Source organism: Oncorhynchus keta, chromosome 15 (genome assembly GCF_023373465.1).
Source record: "Oncorhynchus keta strain PuntledgeMale-10-30-2019 chromosome 15, Oket_V2, whole genome shotgun sequence".
Taxonomy (NCBI): Eukaryota; Metazoa; Chordata; class Actinopteri; order Salmoniformes; family Salmonidae; genus Oncorhynchus; species Oncorhynchus keta.
The window spans coordinates 8421374-8447427 of NC_068435.1; the positions used below are offsets into that span (position 1 = coordinate 8421374).

The 26054-nt window shown below is 46.0% G+C and overlaps 1 protein-coding gene across 1 annotated transcript in view; it reads left to right on the forward strand.

The window, feature by feature from the left end:
- The first annotated feature begins 2671 nt into the window (after window positions 1-2671).
- LOC118371384 (cadherin-7-like) overlaps window positions 2672-26054 on the forward strand; it is a 143290-nt gene continuing 119907 nt past the window's right edge. Inside the window, exon 1 of the mRNA XM_052463150.1 lies at window positions 2672-2985. Coding sequence (XP_052319110.1) covers window positions 2749-2985 — 237 coding nt within the window. The 5' untranslated portion in view covers window positions 2672-2748. The remainder of the gene's footprint in view (window positions 2986-26054) is intronic.

Below are 26054 nucleotides of genomic sequence, written 5' to 3' on the forward strand. Positions count from 1 at the left end.
ACTTTTGTCTTTCAATTTGTAGTCTATGACATTTCAGACTTAGATATGATAATTTATCACACAGTAGTTTTGATGTAGGGAACTACTATTTTCAAAGTAACTTCAGTTAAATACACTAAATCTCGATCTTCGCCTCTCCCGAGTCCGTATGGGAGTTGAAACTGGGAAAAAAAATAGCAATCTCTCTCTTGCTTCTCCTTCATTTTGGAATAAATTAATTTGTTCAAAAATGTTATGCACTGCAGTGCTAGCTAGCTGTAGCTTATGCTTTCAGTTCTAGATTCATTCTTTGATCCTTTAATTGGGTGGACAGCATGTCGGTTCATGCTGCAAGAGCTCTGATAGGTTGGAGGACGACCGGAGGTTGTCATATCTACTGTGTAAGTCTCTGGAATGGGGAGAGAACCATGAGCCTCCTATGTTGTGTATTGAAGTCAATGTACCAAGGGGAGGACGGAAGCTAGCTGTCCTCTGGCTACACCATGGTGCTACCCCTACAGAGTGCTGTTGAGGCTACTGTAGACCATTGCCAAACAGTGTGTTTTAGGCAATTATATGGTGACGTGAATATTGTTAGTCTAGTTTTATCGCAAAAACGTTTTAAATGTTTTAAAATTGTTATTTTTATGAAATTCGCTGAGGAGGGTTCTCCCCTTCCTCCTCTGAGGAGCCTCCACTGGTGTATAGGCCTAATACTGAATGCCAAGCAAACGCCATTGTAATGCTGTGCAGCTGGAGTATTCTCGTCATATAGCTGCCCACAGGCATAGCGCTCTTTTATCTCTTACAGTAAGAGCAAACAAAGGCTTCTGGAAGTGAGCAGACTGCTGATGTCATTTCCACACAACTCAAAAGGCATGGGCTCTACCAGGAGCTACAGCAAGTCACACAGAGACAATGAGAGAAGGTTTTCTCCACGTTGATATGAGCAGACAAATCGCTCCCAGGGAATCTGCGGAGTGAGCAGTTCTGTATTGTATGACTGCTTCCTTGTTCCTTTGAGCATCTAAAAGGAAGTGTCCACTTGTGTTATCAATGCTTGTTATCATATACGCCGTGGCATGAGAATGTTCATCCTTACATTTATTCTCTTTCTCCACCCTACCTTCTTTCTACCTCTCCCCCTCCCCTCTCTTTCTACCTCTCCCCCTCCCCTCTCTTTCTCAATCTCCCCCTCCCCTCTCTTTCTCTATCTCCCCCTCTCTTTCTCTATCTCTCCTCCCCTCTCTTTCTCTATCTCCCCCTCCCCTCTCTTTCTCTATCTCCCCCTCCCCTCCCCTCTCTTTCTCTATCTCCCCTCCCCTCCCCTCTCTTTCTCTATCTCCCCCTCCCCCCCCTCTCTTTCTCTTTCTCCCCCTCCCCTCCCCTCTCTTGCTCTATCTCCCCCTCCCCTCTCTTTCTCTATCTCCCCCTCCCCTCTCTTTCTACCTCTCCCCCTCCCCTCTCTTTCTCCATCTCCCCCTCCCCTCTCTTTCTCTATCTCCCCTCCCCCTCTCTTTCTACCTCTCCCCTCCCCTCTCTTTCTCTATCTCCCCTCCCCTCTCTTTCTACCTCTCCCCCTCCCCTCTCTATATCCACCCCCCTCCACTCTCTTTCTCCCTCCCCCTCTCTTTCTCCCTCTGCCCCTCCCTCTCTTTCTCCCCCTCCCCCTCTTTCTCCCTCTGCCCCTCCTCTCTCTTTCTCCCTCTCCCCCCCCCCTCCCCTCTCTTTCTCCCTCTGCCCCTCCCCTCTCTTTCTCCCTCTCCTCTCCCTCTCTTTCTCCCTCTGCCCCTCCCCTCTCTTTCTCCCTCTCCCCTCCCCTCTCTTTCTCCCTCTGCCCCTCCCCTCTCTTTCTCCCTCTCCTCTCTGTCTCTCTCCCCCCCTCTCTTTCTCTTTCTCCCTCTCCATCTCCCCCTCCCCTCTCTATCTCCCTCTCCCCCTCCCCTCTCTTTCTCCCTCTCCATCTCCCCTCCCCTCTCTTTCTCCCTCTGCCTGTCCCCTCTCTTTCTACCTCTCCCCCTCCCCTCTCTTTCTCCCTCTGCTCCTCCCCTCTCTTTCTCCCTCTCTCCCTCCCTCTCTTTCTCCCTCTCCCTCCCCTCTCCATCTCCCCTCCCTCTCTTTCTCCCTCTCCCCCTCCCCTCTTTCTCCCTCTCCCCCTCCCCTCTCTTTCTCCCTCTCCCCCTCCCCTCTCTTTCTCCCTCTCCCCCTCCCCTCTCTTTCTCCCTCTCCCCCTCCCCTCTCTTTCTCCCTCTGCTCCTCCCTCTCTTTCTCCCTCTCCCCCTCCCCTCTCTTTCTCCCTCTCCCCTCCCCTCTCTTTCTCCCTCCCCTTCCCCTCTCTTTCTCCCTCTCCTCTCCCCTCGCTTTCTCCCTCTCCCCCTCCCCTCCTTCTATTTCCCCCTCTCCCTCTCCCCCTCTCCCCTCCCCTATCTTTCTCCCTCTCCCCCTCCCCTCCCTTCTATTTCTCCCTCTCCCCATCCCCTATCTTTCTCCCCCTCCCCTCACCTATCTTTCTCATTCTTTCTGATAGGCTCCAATTATCAACTGCAGGTGTGAAGTAGACGTGTTCTGACACCTTGGCAACCAGCAATCACAATTCATCGGTCTGTCTGCTGAAGGATACACTTGCTCGTTAAACACCACCTGGAGTGTCTCTTCTGTTGAACCCCCAGTTTATTCAGTGAATGGTGGACAAGGCTGGTGGATGGTGGACAACGCTTCTTCTTGAGTCTTTTCCAGTAAAATTTCAACAAACAAATTGTATCAAAAAAGATGCGACTGAACTGTCCCCCCATGTGGAGTGTGATTAGCGTGTTGACTGTGCTCGTACCCCTTTGGGAGATGGGCTGCTCTGGCCTGACCTTGAACTCAGTGCCCCTGCATCAGGTCGGGATGTACCAAAGGAGCGGCGAAGGGGGGGCACACCACAGGCAGAGGCGCAGCTGGGTGTGGAACCAGTTCTTTGTGCTGGAGGAGTACATGGGGGACGAGCCACTCTACGTGGGCAAGGTAAGAGTTTCTGGGCTGTATTTCTACAGTAAATAGGTGAATGTGTGACTGTGCTAAATATGGAAAACGTACAGGTTGGGTAAAGTACATAAATATTAAATAAAGGAGTTCATGCTACTTGTGTTATTCAATATTTCTGTAAGTTTTTATTCATTTGTTAGAGATGTGAATTCACAAGAAGGATATATGTTATGAGCAACAGAGAAACGTGTTTCAGAGAGTCTTGAGTTCACAGGCTTTTGCCCATCTCCATGATCTGCTCGTGTAGAAAACATCTTGATAAAAGACTGCACGAAGACTACAGAGTTTTTATTTTATTTTTTAATAGCAGGGTAAAAACAAGTTCTGGGGGTTTATTTAGTGAGGAGAAACTTTCAGAAAGTTTGCTCATAGAGCTGACAGTATCCCCAGACAGACGACTATACCCAATCTGCAAAATGGCTTTCTATCTGAACGCTCTGTAACATTGCATCCTCCTGAACCAGGCCCCCTTGGTGTCCATTTACGTCTCCTGCTCAACAATTCTGTTTTTTGATAGGGCACCTCCAACATGAAGTAATGAATGGACTTCTACACCTGCATTGCTTGCTGCTTGGGGTTTTAGGATGGGTTTCTGTACAGCACTTTGAGATATCAGCTGATGTAAGAATGTTTATATAAATACATTTGATTTGATTTGACTTCAGTGATTACGTGATTGTGGCAGCTAAACCGAATGGCTGGTACATATATCCACCAGGCAGAGGTCAGCTCGTATTGTTACACAATACAAGGGTGGGAGGGGGACCCTTCCTTCTGTTCATTTATCCTTTTTGGGGGGGTTGGCGGCGTGCTAGGGACCCCATGCTACTCCCTCAGTGAATGGTCCCGTGTGGTTTTGTTGGATATGTATTGTGCTTGGGGGGTACCAGTACGTTGGAAAAATGTCTGAAAATGTTTCCACTCCCTACTGTAAGTTGCACTGGATAAAAATTATAACAAAAATATGAAATTATACCAGAGATAATACTTCAATGACTATTGTTGAATGGCACTGAGTTGGCAAATCAGAAGGATTTGTACAGCTACGTACTGCAACAAGGAGGTCTGTGTCAACTACGAAGACAGAAGATCCTTACACTTAGCAGGAATGACACAGGCTGTATAAGAATTTACACATTTATTCTTATCTCTTAATCAACTCTACCATAGGCTATAGAAAATAAAGACGGGTACTTTAAACGGTGACATTTTGTTAAGGCTCACTCTTATTCTCATTTTACGATCTGAAAGAGAAGCAGAACAGCAACTGTAGCAGAGTCCTCTGGAACGCTACTGAGAGTTTATTTGATTCGAGTTCGTTGCTATCAAAGCCTTTCTTTATCTATTCAATTGCTTTCAGTATTCACACAGCTCTCATATGTAGATGGCACGGGGCATACAGATGAACATGTCTCTTTCATTTGTGAATCCGTGAGGTTGTTTGAACACACGTGTCTCTCATGGCGGGGGTGAATCTAATGAGCGATGCCTGACACATGAATGAATCTTGATCATGAAAATGGGAGGACAACACTAGGAAGCCAAGAACGTAACCATTTCTGCAGTTCTGAGCCCCTTAGTCTATTCTGCACTTATTTAAATCCTTTCAATCAGTGTGTTGTCAGGCCTCGGGATACAAACCTCACATCAATCAGTGTGTTGTCAGGCCTCGGGATACAAACCTCACATCAGTCAGTGTGTTGTCAGGCCTCGGGATACAAACCTCACATCAATCAGCGTGTTGTCAGGCCTCGGGATACAAACCTCACATCAGTCAACGTGTTGTCAGGCCTCGGGATATAAACCTCATATCAGTCGGTATGTTGTCAGGCCTCAGGATACAAACCTAACATCAGTCAACGTGTTGTCAGGCCTCGAGATATAAACCTCATATCAGTCGGCATGTTGTCAGGCCTCAGGATACAAACCTAACATCAGTCAGTGTGTTGTCAGGCCTCGGGATACAAACCTCACATCAGTCAGTGTGTTGTCAGGCCTCGGGATACAAACCTAACATCAGTCAACGTGTTGTCAGGCCTCGGGATATAAACCTCATATCAGTCAACGTGTTGTCAGGCCTCGGGATATAAACCTCACATCAGTCAGCGTGTTGTCAGGCCTCGGGATACAAACCTCACATCAGTCAGTGTGTTGTCAGGCCTCGGGATACAAACCTAACATCAGTCAACGTGTTGTCAGGCCTCGGGATACAAACCTCACATCAGTCAGCGTGTTGTCAGGCCTCGGGATACAAACCTAACATCAGTCAACGTGTTGTCAGGCCTCGGGATATAAACCTCATATCAGTCAACGTGTTGTCAGGCCTCGGGATATAAACCTCATATCAGTCAGTGTGTTGTCAGGCCTCGGGATACAAACCTCACATCAGTCAGTGTGTTGTCAGGCCTCGGGATACAAACCTAACATCAGTCAACGTGTTGTCAGGCCTCGGGATACAAACCTCACATCAGTCAGCGTGTTGTCAGGCCTCGGGATACAAACCTAACATCAGTCAACGTGTTGTCAGGCCTCGGGATACAAACCTCACATCAGTCAGTGTGTTGTCAGGCCTCGGGATACAAACCTGACATCAGTCAACGTGGTGTCAGGCCTCGGGATACAAACCTCACATCAGTCAGTGTGTTGTCAGGCCTCGGGATACAAACCTAACATCAGTCAACGTGTTGTCAGGCCTCGGGATATAAACCTCACATCAGTCAGCGTGTTGTCAGGCCTCGGGATACAAACCTCACATCAGTCAGTGTGTTGTCAGGCCTCGGGATATAAACCTAACATCAGTCAGTGTGTTGTCAGGCCTCGGGATATAAACCTCATATCAGTCAGCGTGTTGTCAGGCCTCGGGATATAAACCTCATATCAGTCAACGTGTTGTCAGGCCTCGGGATATAAACCTAACATCAATCAGTGTGTTGTCAGGCCTCGGGATATAAACCTCATATCAGTCAACGTGTTGTCAGGCCTCGGGATATAAACCTCATATCAGTCAACGTGTTGTCAGGCCTCGGGATACAAACCTAACATCAGTCAGTGTGTTGTCAGGCCTCGGGATACAAACCTAACATCAGTCAGTGTGTTGTCAGGCCTCGGGATACAAACCTAACATCAGTCAGTGTGTTGTCAGGCCTCGGGATACAAACCTAACATCAGTCAGTGTGTTGTCAGGCCTCGGGATACAAACCTGACATCAGTCAGTGTGTTGTCAGGCCTCGGGATACAAACCTAACATCAGTCAACGTGTTGTCAGGCCTCGGGATACAAACCTCACATCAGTCAGTGTGTTGTCAGGCCTCGGGATACAAACCTAACATCAGTCAACGTGTTGTCAGGCCTCGGGATACAAACCTCACATCAGTCAGTGTGTTGTCAGGCCTCGGGATACAAACCTGACATCAGTCAACGTGTTGTCAGGCCTCGGGATACAAACCTCACATCAGTCAGTGTGTTGTCAGGCCTCGGGATACAAACCTAACATCAGTCAACGTGTTGTCAGGCCTCGGGATATAAACCTCACATCAGTCAGCGTGTTGTCAGGCCTCGGGATACAAACCTCACATCAGTCAGCGTGTTGTCAGGCCTCGGGATACAAACCTAACATCAGTCAGTGTGTTGTCAGGCCTCGGGATATAAACCTCATATCAGTCAGCGTGTTGTCAGGCCTCGGGATATAAACCTCATATCAGTCAACGTGTTGTCAGGCCTCGGGATATAAACCTAACATCAATCAGTGTGTTGTCAGGCCTCGGGATATAAACCTCATATCAGTCAACGTGTTGTCAGGCCTCGGGATATAAACCTCATATCAGTCAACGTGTTGTCAGGCCTCGGGATACAAACCTAACATCAGTCAGTGTGTTGTCAGGCCTCGGGATACAAACCTAACATCAGTCAGTGTGTTGTCAGGCCTCGGGATACAAACCTAACATCAGTCAGTGTGTTGTCAGGCCTCGGGATACAAACCTAACATCAGTCAGTGTGTTGTCAGGCCTCAGTATATAAACCTAACATCAGTCAGTGTGTTGTCAGGCCTTGGGATACAAACCTAACATCAGTCAGTGTGTTGTCAGGCCTCGGGATACAAACCTAACATCAGTCAGTGTGTTGTCAGGCCTCGGGATACAAACCTAACATCAGTCAGTGTGTTGTCAGGCCTCGGGATACAAACCTAACATCAGTCAGTGTGTTGTCAGGCCTCGGGATACAAACCTAACATCAGTCAGTGTGTTGTCAGGCCTCGGGATATAAACCTAACATCAGTCAGTGTGTTGTCAGGCCTCGGGATACAAACCTGACATCAGTCAGTGTGTTGTCGGGCCTCGGGATACAAACCTGACATCAGTCAGTGTGTTGTCAGGCCTCGGGATACAAACCTAACATCAGTCAGTGTGTTGTCAGGCCTCGGGATATAAACCTCATATCAGTCAGTGTGTTGTCAGGCCTCGGGATACAAACCTGACATCAGTCAGTGTGTTGTCGGGCCTCGGGATACAAACCTGACATCAGTCAACGTGTTGTCAGGCCTCGGGATACAAACCTCATATCAGTCAGTGTGTTGTCAGGCCTCGGGATACAAACCTGACATCAGTCAACGTGTTGTCAGGCCTCGGGATACAAACCTCATATCAGTCAGTGTGTTGTCAGGCCTCGGGATACAAACCTCATATCAGTCAGTGTGTTGTCAGGCCTCGGGATACAAACCTCATATCAGTCAGTGTGTTGTCAGGCCTCGGGATACAAACCTCATATCAATCAGCGTGTTGTCAGGCCTCGGGATATAAACCTCACATCAGTCAGTGTGTTGTCAGGCCTCGGGATACAAACCTCATATCAGTCAGTGTGTTGTCAGGCCTCGGGATACAAACCTCATATCAGTCAGTGTGTTGTCAGGCCTCGGGATACAAACCTCACATCAGTCAGTGTGTTGTCAGGCCTCGGGATACAAACCTCACATCAGTCAGTGTGTTGTCAGGCCTCGGGATACAAACCTCACATCAGTCAGTGTGTTGTCAGGCCTCGGGATACAAACCTCATATCAGTCAGCGTGTTGTCAGGCCTCGGGATACAAACCTCATGTCAGTCAGCGTGTTGTCAGGCCTCGGGATATAAACCTCATATCAGTCAGTGTGTTGTCAGGCCTCGGGATACAAACCTCATATCAGTCAGCGTGTTGTCAGGCCTCGGGATACAAACCTCATATCAGTCGGCATATTGTCAGGCCTCAGGATATAACCTCATATCAGTCGGCATATTGTCAGGCCTCAGGATATAACCTCTTATCAGTCGGCATATTGTCAGGCCTCAGGATACAAACCTTATATCAGTCGGCATATTGTCAGGCCTCAGGATATAAACCTCATATCAGTCGGCATATTGTCAGGCCTCAGGATATAAACCTCTTATCAGTCGGCATATTGTCAGGCCTCAGGATACAAACCTCATATCAGTCGGCATATTGTCAGGCCTCAGGATATAACCTCTTATCAGTCGGCATATTGTCAGGCCTCAGGATACAAACCTCATATCAGTCGGCATATTGTCAGGCCTCAGGATATAAACCTCATATCAGTCGGCATATTGTCAGGCCTCAGGATATAAACCTCATATCAGTCGGCATATTGTCAGGCCTCAGGATATAACCTCATATCAGTCGGCATATTGTCAGGCCTCAGGATATAACCTCTTATCAGTCGGCATATTGTCAGGCCTCAGGATATAACCTCATATCAGTCGGCATATTGTCAGGCCTCAGGATATAACCTCTTATCAGTCGGCATATTGTCAGGCCTCAGGATACAAACCTAACATCAATCAGCGTGTTGTCAGGCCTCGGGATACAAACCTCACATCAGTCAACGTGTTGTCAGGCCTCGGGATATAAACCTCATATCAGTCGGTATGTTGTCAGGCCTCAGGATACAAACCTAACATCAGTCAACGTGTTGTCAGGCCTCGAGATATAAACCTCATATCAGTCGGCATGTTGTCAGGCCTCAGGATACAAACCTAACATCAGTCAGTGTGTTGTCAGGCCTCGGGATACAAACCTCACATCAGTCAGTGTGTTGTCAGGCCTCGGGATACAAACCTAACATCAGTCAGTGTGTTGTCAAGCCTCGGGATACAAACCTAACATCAGTCAACGTGTTGTCAGGCCTCGGGATACAAACCTCACATCAGTCAGTGTGTTGTCAGGCCTCGGGATACAAACCTCACATCAGTCAGTGTGTTGTCAGGCCTCGGGATACAAACCTAACATCAGTCAACGTGTTGTCAGGCCTCGGGATACAAACCTCACATCAGTCAGTGTGTTGTCAGGCCTCGGGATACAAACCTGACATCAGTCAACGTGTTGTCAGGCCTTGGGATATAAACCTCATATCAGTCAACGTGTTGTCAGGCCTCGGGATATAAACCTGACATCAGTCAGCGTGTTGTCAGGCCTCGGGATACAAACCTCACATCAGTCAGTGTGTTGTCAGGCCTCGGGATACAAACCTAACATCAGTCAACGTGTTGTCAGGCCTCGGGATACAAACCTCACATCAGTCAGTGTGTTGTCAGGCCTCGGGATACAAACCTGACATCAGTCAACGTGTTGTCAGGCCTCGGGATACAAACCTCACATCAGTCAGTGTGTTGTCAGGCCTCGGGATACAAACCTGACATCAGTCAACGTGTTGTCAGGCCTCGGGATACAAACCTCACATCAGTCAGTGTGTTGTCAGGCCTCGGGATACAAACCTAACATCAGTCAACGTGTTGTCAGGCCTCGGGATATAAACCTCACATCAGTCAGCGTGTTGTCAGGCCTCGGGATACAAACCTAACATCAGTCAGTGTGTTGTCAGGCCTCGGGATATAAACCTCATATCAGTCAGCGTGTTGTCAGGCCTCGGGATATAAACCTCATATCAGTCAGCGTGTTGTCAGGCCTCGGGATATAAACCTCATATCAGTCAACGTGTTGTCAGGCCTCGGGATATAAACCTAACATCAATCAGTGTGTTGTCAGGCCTCGGGATATAAACCTCATATCAGTCAACGTGTTGTCAGGCCTCGGGATATAAACCTCATATCAGTCAACGTGTTGTCAGGCCTCGGGATACAAACCTAACATCAGTCAGTGTGTTGTCAGGCCTCGGGATACAAACCTCACATCAGTCAGTGTGTTGTCAGGCCTCGGGATACAAACCTAACATCAGTCAGTGTGTTGTCAGGCCTCGGGATACAAACCTAACATCAGTCAGTGTGTTGTCAGGCCTCGGGATACAAACCTCACATCAGTCAGTGTGTTGTCAGGCCTCGGGATACAAACCTAACATCAGTCAACGTGTTGTCAGGCCTCGGGATACAAACCTCACATCAGTCAGTGTGTTGTCAGGCCTCGGGATACAAACCTAACATCAGTCAACGTGTTGTCAGGCCTCGGGATACAAACCTCACATCAGTCAGTGTGTTGTCAGGCCTCGGGATACAAACCTGACATCAGTCAACGTGTTGTCAGGCCTCGGGATACAAACCTCACATCAGTCAGTGTGTTGTCAGGCCTCGGGATACAAACCTAACATCAGTCAACGTGTTGTCAGGCCTCGGGATATAAACCTCACATCAGTCAGCGTGTTGTCAGGCCTCGGGATACAAACCTAACATCAGTCAGTGTGTTGTCAGGCCTCGGGATATAAACCTAACATCAGTCAGTGTGTTGTCAGGCCTCGGGATATAAACCTCATATCAGTCAGCGTGTTGTCAGGCCTCGGGATATAAACCTCATATCAGTCAACGTGTTGTCAGGCCTCGGGATATAAACCTAACATCAATCAGTGTGTTGTCAGGCCTCGGGATATAAACCTCATATCAGTCAACGTGTTGTCAGGCCTCGGGATATAAACCTCATATCAGTCAACGTGTTGTCAGGCCTCGGGATACAAACCTAACATCAGTCAGTGTGTTGTCAGGCCTCGGGATACAAACCTAACATCAGTCAGTGTGTTGTCAGGCCTCGGGATACAAACCTAACATCAGTCAGTGTGTTGTCAGGCCTCGGGATACAAACCTAACATCAGTCAGTGTGTTGTCAGGCCTCGGGATACAAACCTAACATCAGTCAGTGTGTTGTCAGGCCTTGGGATACAAACCTAACATCAGTCAGTGTGTTGTCAGGCCTCGGGATACAAACCTAACATCAGTCAGTGTGTTGTCAGGCCTCGGGATACAAACCTAACATCAGTCAGTGTGTTGTCAGGCCTCGGGATACAAACCTAACATCAGTCAGTGTGTTGTCAGGCCTCGGGATACAAACCTAACATCAGTCAGTGTGTTGTCAGGCCTCGGGATACAAACCTAACATCAGTCAGTGTGTTGTCAGGCCTCGGGATACAAACCTGACATCAGTCAGTGTGTTGTCGGGCCTCGGGATACAAACCTAACATCAATCAGTGTGTTGTCAGGCCTCGGGATACAAACCTGACATCAGTCAACGTGTTGTCAGGCCTCGGGATACAAACCTCATATCAGTCAGTGTGTTGTCAGGCCTCGGGATACAAACCTAACATCAATCAGTGTGTTGTCGGGATACAAACCTGACATCAGTCAACGTGTTGTCAGGCCTCGGGATACAAACCTCATATCAGTCAGTGTGTTGTCAGGCCTCGGGATACAAACCTGACATCAGTCAACGTGTTGTCAGGCCTCGGGATACAAACCTCATATCAGTCAGTGTGTTGTCAGGCCTCGGGATACAAACCTCATATCAGTCAGTGTGTTGTCAGGCCTCGGGATACAAACCTCATATCAGTCAGTGTGTTGTCAGGCCTCGGGATACAAACCTCATATCAATCAGCGTGTTGTCAGGCCTCGGGATATAAACCTCACATCAGTCAGTGTGTTGTCAGGCCTCGGGATACAAACCTCATATCAGTCAGTGTGTTGTCAGGCCTCGGGATACAAACCTCATATCAGTCAGTGTGTTGTCAGGCCTCGGGATACAAACCTCACATCAGTCAGTGTGTTGTCAGGCCTCGGGATACAAACCTCACATCAGTCAGTGTGTTGTCAGGCCTCGGGATACAAACCTCACATCAGTCAGTGTGTTGTCAGGCCTCGGGATACAAACCTCATATCAGTCAGCGTGTTGTCAGGCCTCGGGATACAAACCTCATGTCAGTCAGCGTGTTGTCAGGCCTCGGGATATAAACCTCATATCAGTCAGTGTGTTGTCAGGCCTCGGGATACAAACCTCATATCAGTCAGCGTGTTGTCAGGCCTCGGGATACAAACCTCATATCAGTCGGCATATTGTCAGGCCTCAGGATATAACCTCTTATCAGTCGGCATATTGTCAGGCCTCAGGATATAACCTCTTATCAGTCGGCATATTGTCAGGCCTCAGGATACAAACCTTATATCAGTCGGCATATTGTCAGGCCTCAGGATATAAACCTCATATCAGTCGGCATATTGTCAGGCCTCAGGATATAAACCTCTTATCAGTCGGCATATTGTCAGGCCTCAGGATACAAACCTCATATCAGTCGGCATATTGTCAGGCCTCAGGATATAACCTCTTATCAGTCGGCATATTGTCAGGCCTCAGGATACAAACCTCATATCAGTCGGCATATTGTCAGGCCTCAGGATATAAACCTCATATCAGTCGGCATATTGTCAGGCCTCAGGATATAAACCTCATATCAGTCGGCATATTGTCAGGCCTCAGGATATAACCTCATATCAGTCGGCATATTGTCAGGCCTCAGGATATAACCTCTTATCAGTCGGCATATTGTCAGGCCTCAGGATATAACCTCATATCAGTCGGCATATTGTCAGGCCTCAGGATATAACCTCTTATCAGTCGGCATATTGTCAGGCCTCAGGATATAACCTCATATCAGTCGGCATATTGTCAGGCCTCAGGATATAAACCTCCTTCAATGTGTTTAACTATACTATTTTTACGGACGGACAAAGGATTGCCACCCTACAGATGTTTACAATTCAAAATGTACAACACAATGTAAGGTTAAGGTAGAGCATAGAGATAAATGTTTACCACAAGCATTCTCTGTAGAGCTAATCTGCAGTTGTCATAAATGTATTTAAATGTTTTATAATACATATACAGTATATATTGTTAGGTATAGTTTACAGTATATATTGTTAGGTGTAGTTTACAGTATATATTGTTAGGTTTAGTTTACAGCATATACTGGTAGGTTTAGTTTACAGAATATATTGTTAGGTTTAGTTTACAGCATATACTGGTAGGTTTAGTTTACAGAATATATTGTTAGGTTTAGTTTACAGCATATACTGGTAGGTTTAGTTTACAGCATATACTGGTAGGTTTAGTTTACAGCATATACTGGTAGGTTTAGTTTACAGCATATACTGGTAGGTTTAGTTTACAGCATATACTGGTAGGTTTAGTTTACAGCATATACTGGTAGGTTTAGTTTACAGTATATACTGGTAGGTTTAGTTTACAGAATATATTGTTAGGTTTAGTTTACAGAATATATTGTTAGGTTTAGTTTACAGCATATACTGGTAGGTTTAGTTTACAGTATATACTGGTAGGTTTAGTTTACAGTATATACTGGTAGGTTTAGTTTACAGTATATACTGGTAGGTTTAGTTTACAGTATATACTGGTAGGTTTAGTTTACAGTATATACTGGTAGGTTTAGTTTACAACATATACTGGTAGGTTTAGTTTACAACATATACTGGTAGGTTTAGTTTACAGTATATACTGGTAGGTTTAGTTTACAACATATACTGGTAGGTTTAGTTTACAACATATACTGGTAGGTTTAGTTTACAACATATACTGGTAGGTTTAGTTTACAACATATACTGGTAGGTTTAGTTTACAACATATACTGGTAGGTTTAGTTTACAACATATACTGGTAGGTTTAGTTTACAACATATACTGGTAGGTTTAGTTTACAGCATGTACTGGTAGGTTTAGTTTACAACATATACTGGTAGGTTTAGTTTACAACATATACTGGTAGGTTTAGTTTACAACATATACTGGTAGGTTTAGTTTACAACATATACTGGTAGGTTTAGTTTACAACATATACTGGTAGGTTTAGTTTACAACATATACTGGTAGGTTTAGTTTACAACATATACTGGTAGGTTTAGTTTACAACATATACTGGTAGGTTTAGTTTACAACATATACTGGTAGGTTTAGTTTACAACATATACTGGTAGGTTTAGTTTACAGAATATACTGGTAGGTTTAGTTTACAGAATATACTGGTAGGTTTAGTTTACAGAATATATTGTTAGGTTTAGCTCACAGCATATACAGTGCCTTGCGAAAGTATTCGGCCCCCTTGAACTTTGCAACCTTTTGCCACATTCAGGCTTCAAACATAAAGATATAAAACTGTATTTTTTTGTGAAGAATCAACAACAAGTGGGACACAATCATGAAGTGGAACGACATTTATTGGATATTTCAAACTTTTTTAACAAATCTAAAAGTCTACTCAAGTGCTGAGCGGTGTTACAGTACTACATAGAGCCATGACTACTACATGGAACTCTATTCCACATCAGGTAACAAGCAGTAGAATCAGTTGAATTAAACAAAAAGATAAAAATACACCATATGGAACAGCGGGGGACTGTGAAGAGATACACACAGAGGCACAGGCACATGCACACAAACAGATGCCACTGACACATGGATTTGGTATTGTAGATACAGTATGTGGTACTAGAGTAGTGGAAACAGTTTGGGGAAGGCCCTTTCCTGTTTCAGCATGACAATGCCCCCCGTGCACAAAGCGAGGTCCATACAGAAATGGTTTGTCGAGAACGATGTAGAAGAACTTGACTGGCCTGCACAGAGTCCTGACCTCAACCCCATAGAACACCTTTGGGATGAATTGGAACGCCGATTGCGAGCCAGACCTGATCGCCCCACATCAGTGCCTGACCTCACTAACGCTCTTGGGGGCTGAATGGAAGCAAGTCCCCGCAGCAATGTTCCAACATTCTAGTGGAAAGCGTTCCCAGAAGAGTGGAGAGTCTGTTATAGCAGCAATGTTCCAACATTCTAGTGGAAAGCCTTCCCAGAAGAGTGGAGAGGCGGTTATAGCAGCAATGTTCCAACATTCTAGTGGAAAGCCTTCCCAGAAGAGTGGAGGCTGTTATAGCAGCAATGTTCCAACATTCTAGTGGAAAGCGTTCCCAGAAGAGTGGAGAGTCTGTTATAGCAGCAATGTTCCAACATTCTAGTGGAAAGCCTTCCCAGAAGAGTGGAGAGGCGGTTATAGCAGCAATGTTCCAACATTCTAGTGGAAAGCCTTCCCAGAAGAGTGGAGGCTGTTATAGCAGCAATGTTCCAACATTCTAGTGGAAAGCCTTCCCAGAAGAGTGGAGAGTCTGTTATAGCAGCAGTGTTCCAACATTCTAGTGGAAAGCCTTCCCAGAAGAGTGGAGAGTCTGTTATAGCAGCAATGTTCCAACATTCAAGTGGAAAGCCTTCCCAGAAGAGTGGAGAGTCTGTTATAGCAGCAGTGTTCCAACATTCTAGTGGAAAGCCTTCCCAGAAGAGTGGAGGCTGTTATAGCAGCAATGTTCCAACATTCTAGTGGAAAGCCTTCCCAGAAGAGTGGAGAGGCTGTTATAGCAGCAATGTTCCAACATTCTAGTGGAAAGCATTCCCAGAAGAGTGGAGAGGCTGTTATAGCAGCAATGTTCCAACATTCTAGTGGAAAGCCTTCCCAGAAGAGTGGAGAGGCGGTTATAGCAGCAATGTTCCAACATTCTAGTGGAAAGCATTCCCAGAAGAGTGGAGAGTCTGTTATAGCAGCAATGTTCCAACATTCTAGTGGAAAGCATTCCCAGAAGAGTGGAGAGTCTGTTATAGCAGCAATGTTCCAACATTCTAGTGGAAAACCTTCCCAGAAGAGTGGAGGCTGTTATAGCAGCAGTGTTCCAACATTCTAGTGGAAAGCCTTCCCAGAAGAGTGGAGAGGCTGTTATAGCAGCAATGTTCCAACATTCTAGTGGAAAGCCTTCCCAGAAGAGTGGAGAGGCTGTTATAGCAGCAATGTTCCAACATTCAAGTGGAAAGCCTTCCCAGAAGAGTGGAGAGGCTGTTATAGCAGCAATGTTCCAACATTCTAGTGGAAAGCCTTCCCAGAAGAGTGGAGAGGCGGTTGTAATAATAATAATAATAATAATATATGCCATTTAGCGGACGCTTTTATCCAAAGCGACTTACAGTCATGTGTGCATACATTCTAATGGGTGGTCCCGGGATCGAACCCATACCCTGGCGTTACAAGCGCCATGCTCTACCAACTGAGCTACAGAAGGACCATTTAATACCCACTGAGTCCCAAAAACCCACTGATTCCCAATACCCATTTAATACCCACTGATTCCCAATACCCATTTAACACCCACTGATTCCCAAAGCCCATTTAATACCCACTGATTCCCAGAACCCATTTAATACCCACTGATTCCCAGAACCCATTTAACACCCACTGATTCCCAATACCCATTTAATACCCACTGATTCCCAATACCCATTTAACACCCACTGATTCCCAATACCCACTGATTCCCAATACCCATTTAATACCCACTGATTCCCAATACCCATTTAATACCCACTGATTCCCAATACCCACTGATTCCCAAAACCCATTTAACACCCACTGATTCCCAATACCCATTTAATACCCACTGATTCCCAATACCCATTTAATACCCACGGATTCCCAATACCCATTTAATACCCACTGATTCCCAATACCCATTTAATACCCACTGATTCCCAAACATTTAATGATTCCCAATACCCATTTAATACCCACTGATTCCCAATACCCATTTAATACCCACTGATTCCCAATACCCATTTAATACCCACTGATTCCCAAAACCCATTTAATACCCACTGATTCCCAATACCCATTTAATACCCACTGATTCCCAATACCCATTTAACACCCACTGATTCCCAATACCCATTTAACACCCACTGATTCCCAATACCCACTGATTCCCAATACCCATTTAACACCCACTGATTCCCAATACATTGTGGCAGCAATGTTCCAACATTCTAGTGGAAAGCCTTCCCAGAAGAGTGGAGGCTGTTATAGCAGCAAAGGGAGGGACCAACTCCATATTAATGCCCATGATTCTGGAATGAGATGTTCAACGAGCAGTTGTCCACAGACTTTTGGTCATGTAGTGTACCTGCCTTAATATTGCTCGACCCCAGGAAGAGTAGCTGCTGCCTTGGCAAGAACTAATGAAGATGTTTAATAAATACAAATACCGCTGGTATATATATATAGGACCATGACTGCCTGAGAGATGCATCATCAGGAACGGGAGCCAATCGTCTGCATTGGGTTTGGCGTTTTTTTCAAGAGTGCACGTCAAATCAAATCAAAGTTATTTATATAGCCCTTCGTACATCAGCTGATATCTCAAATTGCTGTACAGAAACCCAGCCTAAAACCCCAAACAGCAAGCAATGCAGGTGTAGAAGCAAGCAATGCAGGTGTAGAAGCAAGTCATGCTCGATATTGTCGCATTGTGGACATAGAGTCGGGGTCAACTTTAACTGACTCCAAAATGGCTGGTATTTAGTCAAGGTCATTATGACACGATTATGACATACATGCTCACGACACGTCTTAATGACGACATCATAATGCACCCGTAGGCTGTATGAGCAGTGTTACCACAGTAACAACCTAGATACAGTGGTCCTACAGAGCGCTGCTCTGGCCCACTATCAGAAGCTCATTCTAGGCTTAGTCAGAGTCATCACATAGCGCAGTGGGGGGTGGGGGGGTTGATTCTTGGTGGTATTCAGCCCACAAAAGACACGAGGGCCTCCACATTGAGACTCGAGGGAGATCATTGAAAATGGACAGACATGAGCAGTCGTTGTGATTGGCTCATGCCACAGTAGTATTTTTGAAATTAATTGAGGTAAAATGGCATTTAGTTTTTAAGCGCAATATACATGGTACACACTCTACAATTGGACACACACTAGTAAATGACATGTTCACAGAGGAAATTACATTTTATAATATTTTTTATTTTATTTCTCATGCTCCAGGCCTTTGATTGTTATAATTGTGTATTTAATTCCATATTACTTATGCCAATAGCATTTTGTGAATAAGGGATGCTTTATAAAAGAGACATTGGTCTCAATGGGATTGAAAATAATTGTCTGAGCCCGTCAGAAGTATAGCAAGTGAGACAAAACAAGCTCAAAAGAGTCTCACAGCCAGTCACTAACCTGTCAGTCGAGTTCCCACAGATCATATGCACTTGCATATTCCATTAATTCGACTCAATTGTCTGAAGACAAAGACCAAGTGGAGTGTGTACCTCACAACAAACGACTCACAGGTCTTTTGTAGATATTTTTGTCTTTGGGTCATTCCACAAAAAGAGTGTCTTTTGCATCCCTTTTGATATTTTAAGTAGAAATTGTGCCCCAATAGTGAATTTTAATTTAATACTGTTATATTAAATGAAGTGTCCTTTAATATAGACCACATGGAGATTTAAATAAACCTTCTGTTTTTGATGAAAAAAGACTTGCTAAAGTGCCAAAATTCAGCATTTTGACATTTATTTATTTCATGCGATTAGTGATTCATTTACGTTTGTCCCTCAGGTCAACCCTGTGGCGTGAACTGAACTCTAATTTGTATATGGTGAAACTATTCCTTTTTCAATATTGTTAACATTATGTGAATGCCCTTTTAGTGTTAAGAGCTGTTTGACAAGACCTGCTGAAATTTCTGCCTGTTTTTGGTGGGAGTTCAGGCGTGCCTGATGACATCAACAACATTTTAACCAATCTCATGTCACATTCCATTTGGGGAATCATTTTTTAAAAAATCAAATCAAATTGTATGCAAATAAAATGCTTACTTACGAGCACCTAACTGACAGTGCAGTTTAAAAAAATATGGATAATTATAAGAGATAAAAGTAGTTAAAGAGGAGCAGTAAAAAAATAACAAAATATACAGGGGGGTGTGGAGGCTATATACAGGGTGTTACGGTACAGAATCAATGTGGAGGCTATATACAGGGTATTACGGTACAGAGTCAATGTGGAAACTATATACAGGGTATTACGGTACAGAGTCAATGTGGAGGCCATAAACAGGGGGTACCGGTACAGAGTCAATGTGGTGGCTATATACAGGGGGTACCGGTACAGAGTCAAGGTGGAGACTATATACAGGGGGTACAGGTACATAGTCAATGTGGAGGCTATATACAGGGGGTACCGGTACAGAGTCAATGTGGAGGCTATATACAGGGTGTTACGTTACAGAGTCAATGTGGAGGCTATATACAGGGAATACCGGTACAGAGTCAATGGGGAGGCTATATACAGGGTGTTACGGTACAGAGTCAATGTGGAAACTATATACAGGGTATTACGCTACAGTCAATGTGGGGGCGATAAACAGGGGGTATACAGAGTCAATGTGGTGGCTATATACAGGGGGTACCGGTACAGAGTCAAGGTGGAGACTATATACAGGGGTACAGGTACATAGTCAATGTGGAGGCTATATACAGGGGGTACCGGTACAGAGTCAATGTGGAGGCTATATACAGGGTGTTACGTTACAGAGTCAATGTGGAGGCTATATACAGGGAATACCGGTACAGAGTCAATGGGGAGGCTATATACAGGGTGTTACGGTACAGAGTCAATGTGGAAACTATATACAGGGTATTACGCTACAGAGTCAATGTGGGGGCGATAAACAGGGGGTACCGGTACAGAGTCAATGTGGTGGCTATATACAGGGGGTACCGGTACAGAGTCAAGGTGGAGACTATATACAGGTGGTACAGGTACATAGTCAATGTGGAGGCTATATACAGGGGGTACCAGTACAGAGTCAATGTGGAGGTTATATACAGGGGGTACCGGTACAGAGTCAATGTGGAGGCTATATACAGGGGGTACCGGTACAGAGTCAATGTGGAGGCTATATACAGGGTGTTACGTTACAGAGTCTATGGAGGCTATATACAGGGGTACCGGTACAGAGTCAACGTGGAGGTTATATACAGAGGATAGTGGTACAGAGTCAATGTGGAGGCTATATACAGGGTGTTACGTTACAGAGTCAATGTGGAGGCTATATACAGGGAATACCGGTACAGAGTCAATGGGGAGGCTATATACAGGGTGTTACGGTACAGAGTCAATGTGGAAACTATATACAGGGTATTACGCTACAGAGTCAATGTGGGGGGATAAACAGGGGTACCGGTACAGAGTCAATGTGGTGGCTATATACAGGGGTACCGGTACAGAGTCAAGGTGGAGACTATATACAGGTGGTACAGGTACATAGTCAATGTGGAGGCTATATACAGGGGTACCAGTACAGAGTCAATGTGGAGGTTATATACAGGGGGTATACAGAGTCAATGAGGAGGCTATATACAGGGGGTACCGGTACAGAGTCAATGTGGAGGCTATATACAGGGTGTTACGTTACAGAGTCTATGTGGAGGCTATATACAGGGGGTACCGGTACAGAGTCAACGTGGAGGTTATATACAGAGGATAGTGGTACAGAGTCAATGTGGAGGCTATATACAGGGTGTTACGTTACAGAGTCAATGTGGAGGCTATATACAGTGGGGTACCGGTACAGAGTCAATGTGGAGGCTATATACCGGGAGGTACCAGTACAGAGTCAATGTGGAGGCTATATACAGGGGGGTACTGGTACAGAGTCAATGTGGAGGCTATATACAGGGGGTACTGGTACAGAGTCAATGTGGAGGCTATATACAGGGGGTACCAGTACAGAGTCAATGTGGAGGGTATATACAGGAGGTACCAGTACAGAGTCAATGTGGAGGCTATATACAGGAGGTACCAGTACAGAGTCAATGTGGAGGCTATATACAGGGGGTACTGGTACAGAGTCAATGTGGAGGCTATATACAGGGGGGAGAGGGGGGGGGGCAATGCGAATAGGATTGGTAGCCATTTGACTAGATGTTCATGAGTCTTATGACTTGGGAGTAGAAGCTGATTAGAAGCCCCTTGGACCTAAACTCGGCACTCCGGTACCGCTTGCCGTGTGGTAGCAGAGAGAACAGTTTATGAGTAGGGTGGCTGGAGTCTTTTACAATTTTTAGGGCCTTCCTCAGACACTGCCTGGTATAGAGGTCCTGGATGGCAGAAAGCTTGGCCACAGTGTAAAGTGTTGGTCCCCTGTTTCATGAGCTGAAATAAAAGATCCCAGAAATTTTCCAGACCCTCAAAATCTTATTTTTCTCAAATGTTGTGCACAAATGTGTTTACATCCCTGTTAGTGAGCATTTCTCATTTGCCAAGATAATCCATCCACCTGACAGGTTTGGCATATTAAGAAGCTGATTAACAGCTTGATCATTACACAGGTGAACTTTGTGCTGGGACAATAAAAGGCCACTCTAAAATGTTTTGCCACACAACACAATGTCACACATGTGTCAAATTTTGAGTGAGAGTGCAATTGGCATGCTGACTGCAGGAATGTCCAACAGAGCTGTTGCCAGAGATGTGAATGTACATTTCTCTACCATAAGCCTCCTCCAACATTATTTTAGAGAATTTGGCCGTGCATGCAACCGGCCTCACAAATGCAGACCATGTGTAACCACGCCAGCCCAGGACCTCCACATCCGGCTTCTTCATCTGCAGGATTGTCTGAGGAGGGGGAGTGGGGGTGCTGAGGATTATTTCTGTCTGTAATAATAAAGCCCTTTTGTGGGGAAAAACTCATTCTGATTGGCTGGACCTGGCTCCCCAGTAGGTGGGCCTATGCCCTCCCAGGCCCACCCATGGCTGTGTCCTTGCCCAGAAGTGGAATCCATAGTTTAGGGCCTAATTTATTTATTTATTTACTGAGTTACAGTTCATAGAATGAAATGATTTCATTCTATGAATTTTAACTCAGTAAAATTGTTGAAATTGTTGCATGTTGCGTTTTGTATATATATATATGTCTGTATAACGTATCTTTTTGACCATATATGTCTTGACGAATCATATTTCCCAATGCTGGAACCCCACTGCTAAAAGCAGCTACCAAGACCAAGAGGGTCTACGAACCTCTCCACGTTCTCCACACCGATCTGATTACCTGATTACAAGGTGACTGGAATTAGTATCAGTACTAACCCTGTTCATAGGCTGGTTAATATGTAGGCTACATGGTGAGCTGCAACCTTAATGAGACAGCTGAAGCGGAGTTTAATATCGTGCCACGATTATTAAAACATGCGCCCTCCGGGTCTCAAGAGGGCGCTAAGTAATATTGATAGTTATTATGGATGCGCATGGCTAGAGAATATGTAAGTCGCTGAGGGGGTTGTAATTATTACAGGGCCTTGCTAGCGAGGGCTGTGGCCTGAGCCAGGATCCGTAGCAGTTCATTGGTGCACTCGACATTTGAGGGTATTTCCCTTGGGGAATGTAAACCCAAGCTTCAGTCACTTTTAAAGAGGCGTACAAACTCAAACACACAGTCAAACTTAACCCAAAGTTAATGTTTATATAGTCACAGTAGGCTGGTACTTTTATTAGATTTTTAATTAAGGTGTATATGTCCAATTCCTCCAATAAGACTAAAATAAAAAGCTCTTTCAAAATGGATACAGTTTCTCAGGCCGGAGTATCCTGGTCTGAGCTAATCGCATTTTCCCCTATCCTCCCCTTGATGTCCCATTCACTCTCGAGGGGAAGCCATTCTACCCCAACCACCCAACCTCCCTCTACTCCAGAGTACAGGAGGCAGTACAGGAGACTCTCACAGTCACAAAGTACAGTATCAGTGCATGTATGGATATAGCACAGGAGGTTGGTGGCACCTTAATTGGGGAGGATGGGCTTGTGGTAACGGCTGGAGCGGAATTGGTGGAATGGTATCAAATACATCAAACGCATGGTTTCCATGGTTTCCATGTGTTTGGTTCCATTCCATTTGCTCCGTTCCAGCCATTATTATGAGCCGTCCTCCCCTCAGGAGCTTCCACTGATCCGGTGTTTAGCTAATTGAAGCCAGCCTCCCCACCACCAGTGGAAAAAAGCATGTCAGTCAATGCGGGCGAGAGCAGGTTAAATATGCGTTCCCTACTCCACGTGAATGATTCCCCCCTCTCACCCTCACCACATGAATGATTCCCCCTCTCACCCTTTCATCCTCACCACATTAATGATTCCCCCCTCTCACCCTCACCACATGAATGATTCCCCCTCTCACCCTTTCATCCTCACCACATGAATGATTCCCCCTCTCACCCTTTCATCCTCACCACATTAATGATTCCCCCCTCTCACCCTTTCACCCTCACCACATTAATGATTCCCCCCTCTCACCCTCACCACATGAATGATTCCCCCTCTCACCCTTTCATCCTCACCACATTAATGATTCCCCCCTCTCACCCTTTCATCCTCACCACATTAATGATTCCCCCTCTCACCCTTTCATCCTCACCACATTAATGATTCCCCCCTCTCACCCTCACCACATGAATGATTCCCCCTCTCACCCTTTCATCCTCACCACATTAATGATTCCCCCCTCTCACCCTCACCACATGAATGATTCCCCCTCTCACCCTCTCATCCTCACCACATTAATGATTCCCCCCTCTCCTTTCATCCTCACCACATTAATGATTCCCCCCTCTCACCCTCACCACATGAATGATTCCCCCTCTCACCCTTTCATCCTCACCACATTAATGATTGCCCCCTTTCATCCTCACCACATTAATGATTCCCCCTCTCACGCTCACCACATTAATGATTCCCCCCTCTCATCCTCACCACATTAATGATTCCCCCCTCCCCTTTCATCCTCACCACATGAATGATTCCCCCCTCATCCTCACCACATGAATGATTCCCCCTCTCACCCTCACCACATGAATGATTCCCCCTCTCACCCTTTCATCCTCACCACATGAATGATTCCCCCTCTCACCCTCACCACATGAATGATTCCCCCCTCCATCTCATCCTCACCACATTAATGATTCCCCCTCTCCCCTTTCATCCTCACCACATTAATGATTCCCCCCTCTCACCCTCACCACATGAATGATTCCCCCCTCACCCTCTCATCCTCACCACATGAATGATTCCCCCTCTCACCCTCTCACCCTCACACATGAATGATTTCTCCCCTCTCATCTTCACCACATTAATGATTCCCCCTCTCACCCTTTCATCCTCACCACATTAATGATTCCCCCTCTCATCCTCACCACATTAATGATTCCCCCTCTCACCCTTTCATCCTCACCACATTAATGATTCCCCCCTCTCACCCTCACCACATGAATGATTCCCCCTCTCATCCTCACCACATTAATGATTCCCCCTCTCATCATCCTCACCATATGAATGATTCCCCCTCTCACCCTCTCATCCTCACCACATTAATGATTCCCCCCTCTCACCCTCACCACATGAATGATTCCCCCTCTCACCCTTTCATCCTCACCACATTAATGATTCCCCCCTCTCATCCTCACCACATTAATGATTCCCCCTCTCACCCTCTCATCCTCACCACATTAATGATTCCCCCCTCTCACCCTCACCACATTAATGATTCCCCCTCTCACCCTTTCATCCTCACCACATTAATGATTCCCCCTCTCACCCTCACCACATGAATGATTCCCCCTCTCACCCTTCTCACCCTCACCACATTAATGATTCCCCCTCTCACCCTCACCACATGAATGATTCCCCCTCTCACCCTCTCATCCTCACCACATTAATGATTCCCCCCTTTCATCCTCACCACATTAATGATTCCCCCCTCTCACCCTCTCATCCCACATTAATGATTCCCCCTCTCACCCTCACCACATTAATGATTCCCCCCTCTCACCCTCACCACATTAATGATTCCCCCTCACCCTTTCACCCTCACCACATGAATGATTCCCCCTCTCACCCTCTCACCCTCACCACATGAATGATTCCCCCTCTCACCCCTCATCCTCACATGAATGATTCCCCCTCTCACCCTCTCACCCTCACCACATGAATGATTCCCCCTCTCACCCTTCATCCTCACCACATTAATGATTCCCCCCTCTCACCCTCACCACATGAATGATTCCCCCTCTCACCCTCTCACCCTCACCACATTAATGATTCCCCCCTCTCCCTCTCATCCTCACCACATTAATGATTCCCCCTCTCACCCTTTCATCCTTCACAACATTAATGATTCCCCCTCTCACCCTCACCACATTAATGATTCCCCCTTCACCCTCACCACATTAATGATTCCCCCCTCTCACCCTCACCACATTAATGATTCCCCCCCTCACCCTTTCATCCTCACCACATGAATGATTCCCCCCTCTCATCCTCACCACATGAATGATTCCCCCCTCTCACCCTCACCACATGAATGATTCCCCCTCTCACCCTCGCACCCTCACCACATGAATGGTTCCCCCCTCTCACCCTCTCACCCTCACCACATTAATGATTCCCCCCTCTCACCCTCTCATCCTCACCACATTAATGATTCCCCCCTCTCACCCTCACCACATGAATGATTCCCCCTCTCACCCTCACCACATGAATGATTCCCCCTCTCACCCTCTCATCTTCACCACATTAATGATTCCCCCTCTCACCCTCACCACATGAATGATTCCCCCTCTCACCCTCTCATCCTCACCACATGAATGATTTCCCCCTCTCACCCTCTCATCCTCACCACATGAATGATTCCCCCCTCTCACCCTCTCATCCTCACCACATTAATGATTCCCCCCTCTCACCCTCACAACATTAATGATTCCATCCTCTCACCCTGAAATCCAGAAACATGACATCAAACAAACTGAGATAGTAGGGTATAAAAATAAAACAATAAAAAGTGAAGAAAAAAAATGAAAAGATTGTTAGTGCTCCCTTAGTTAATTTCATGTTCTGGATCA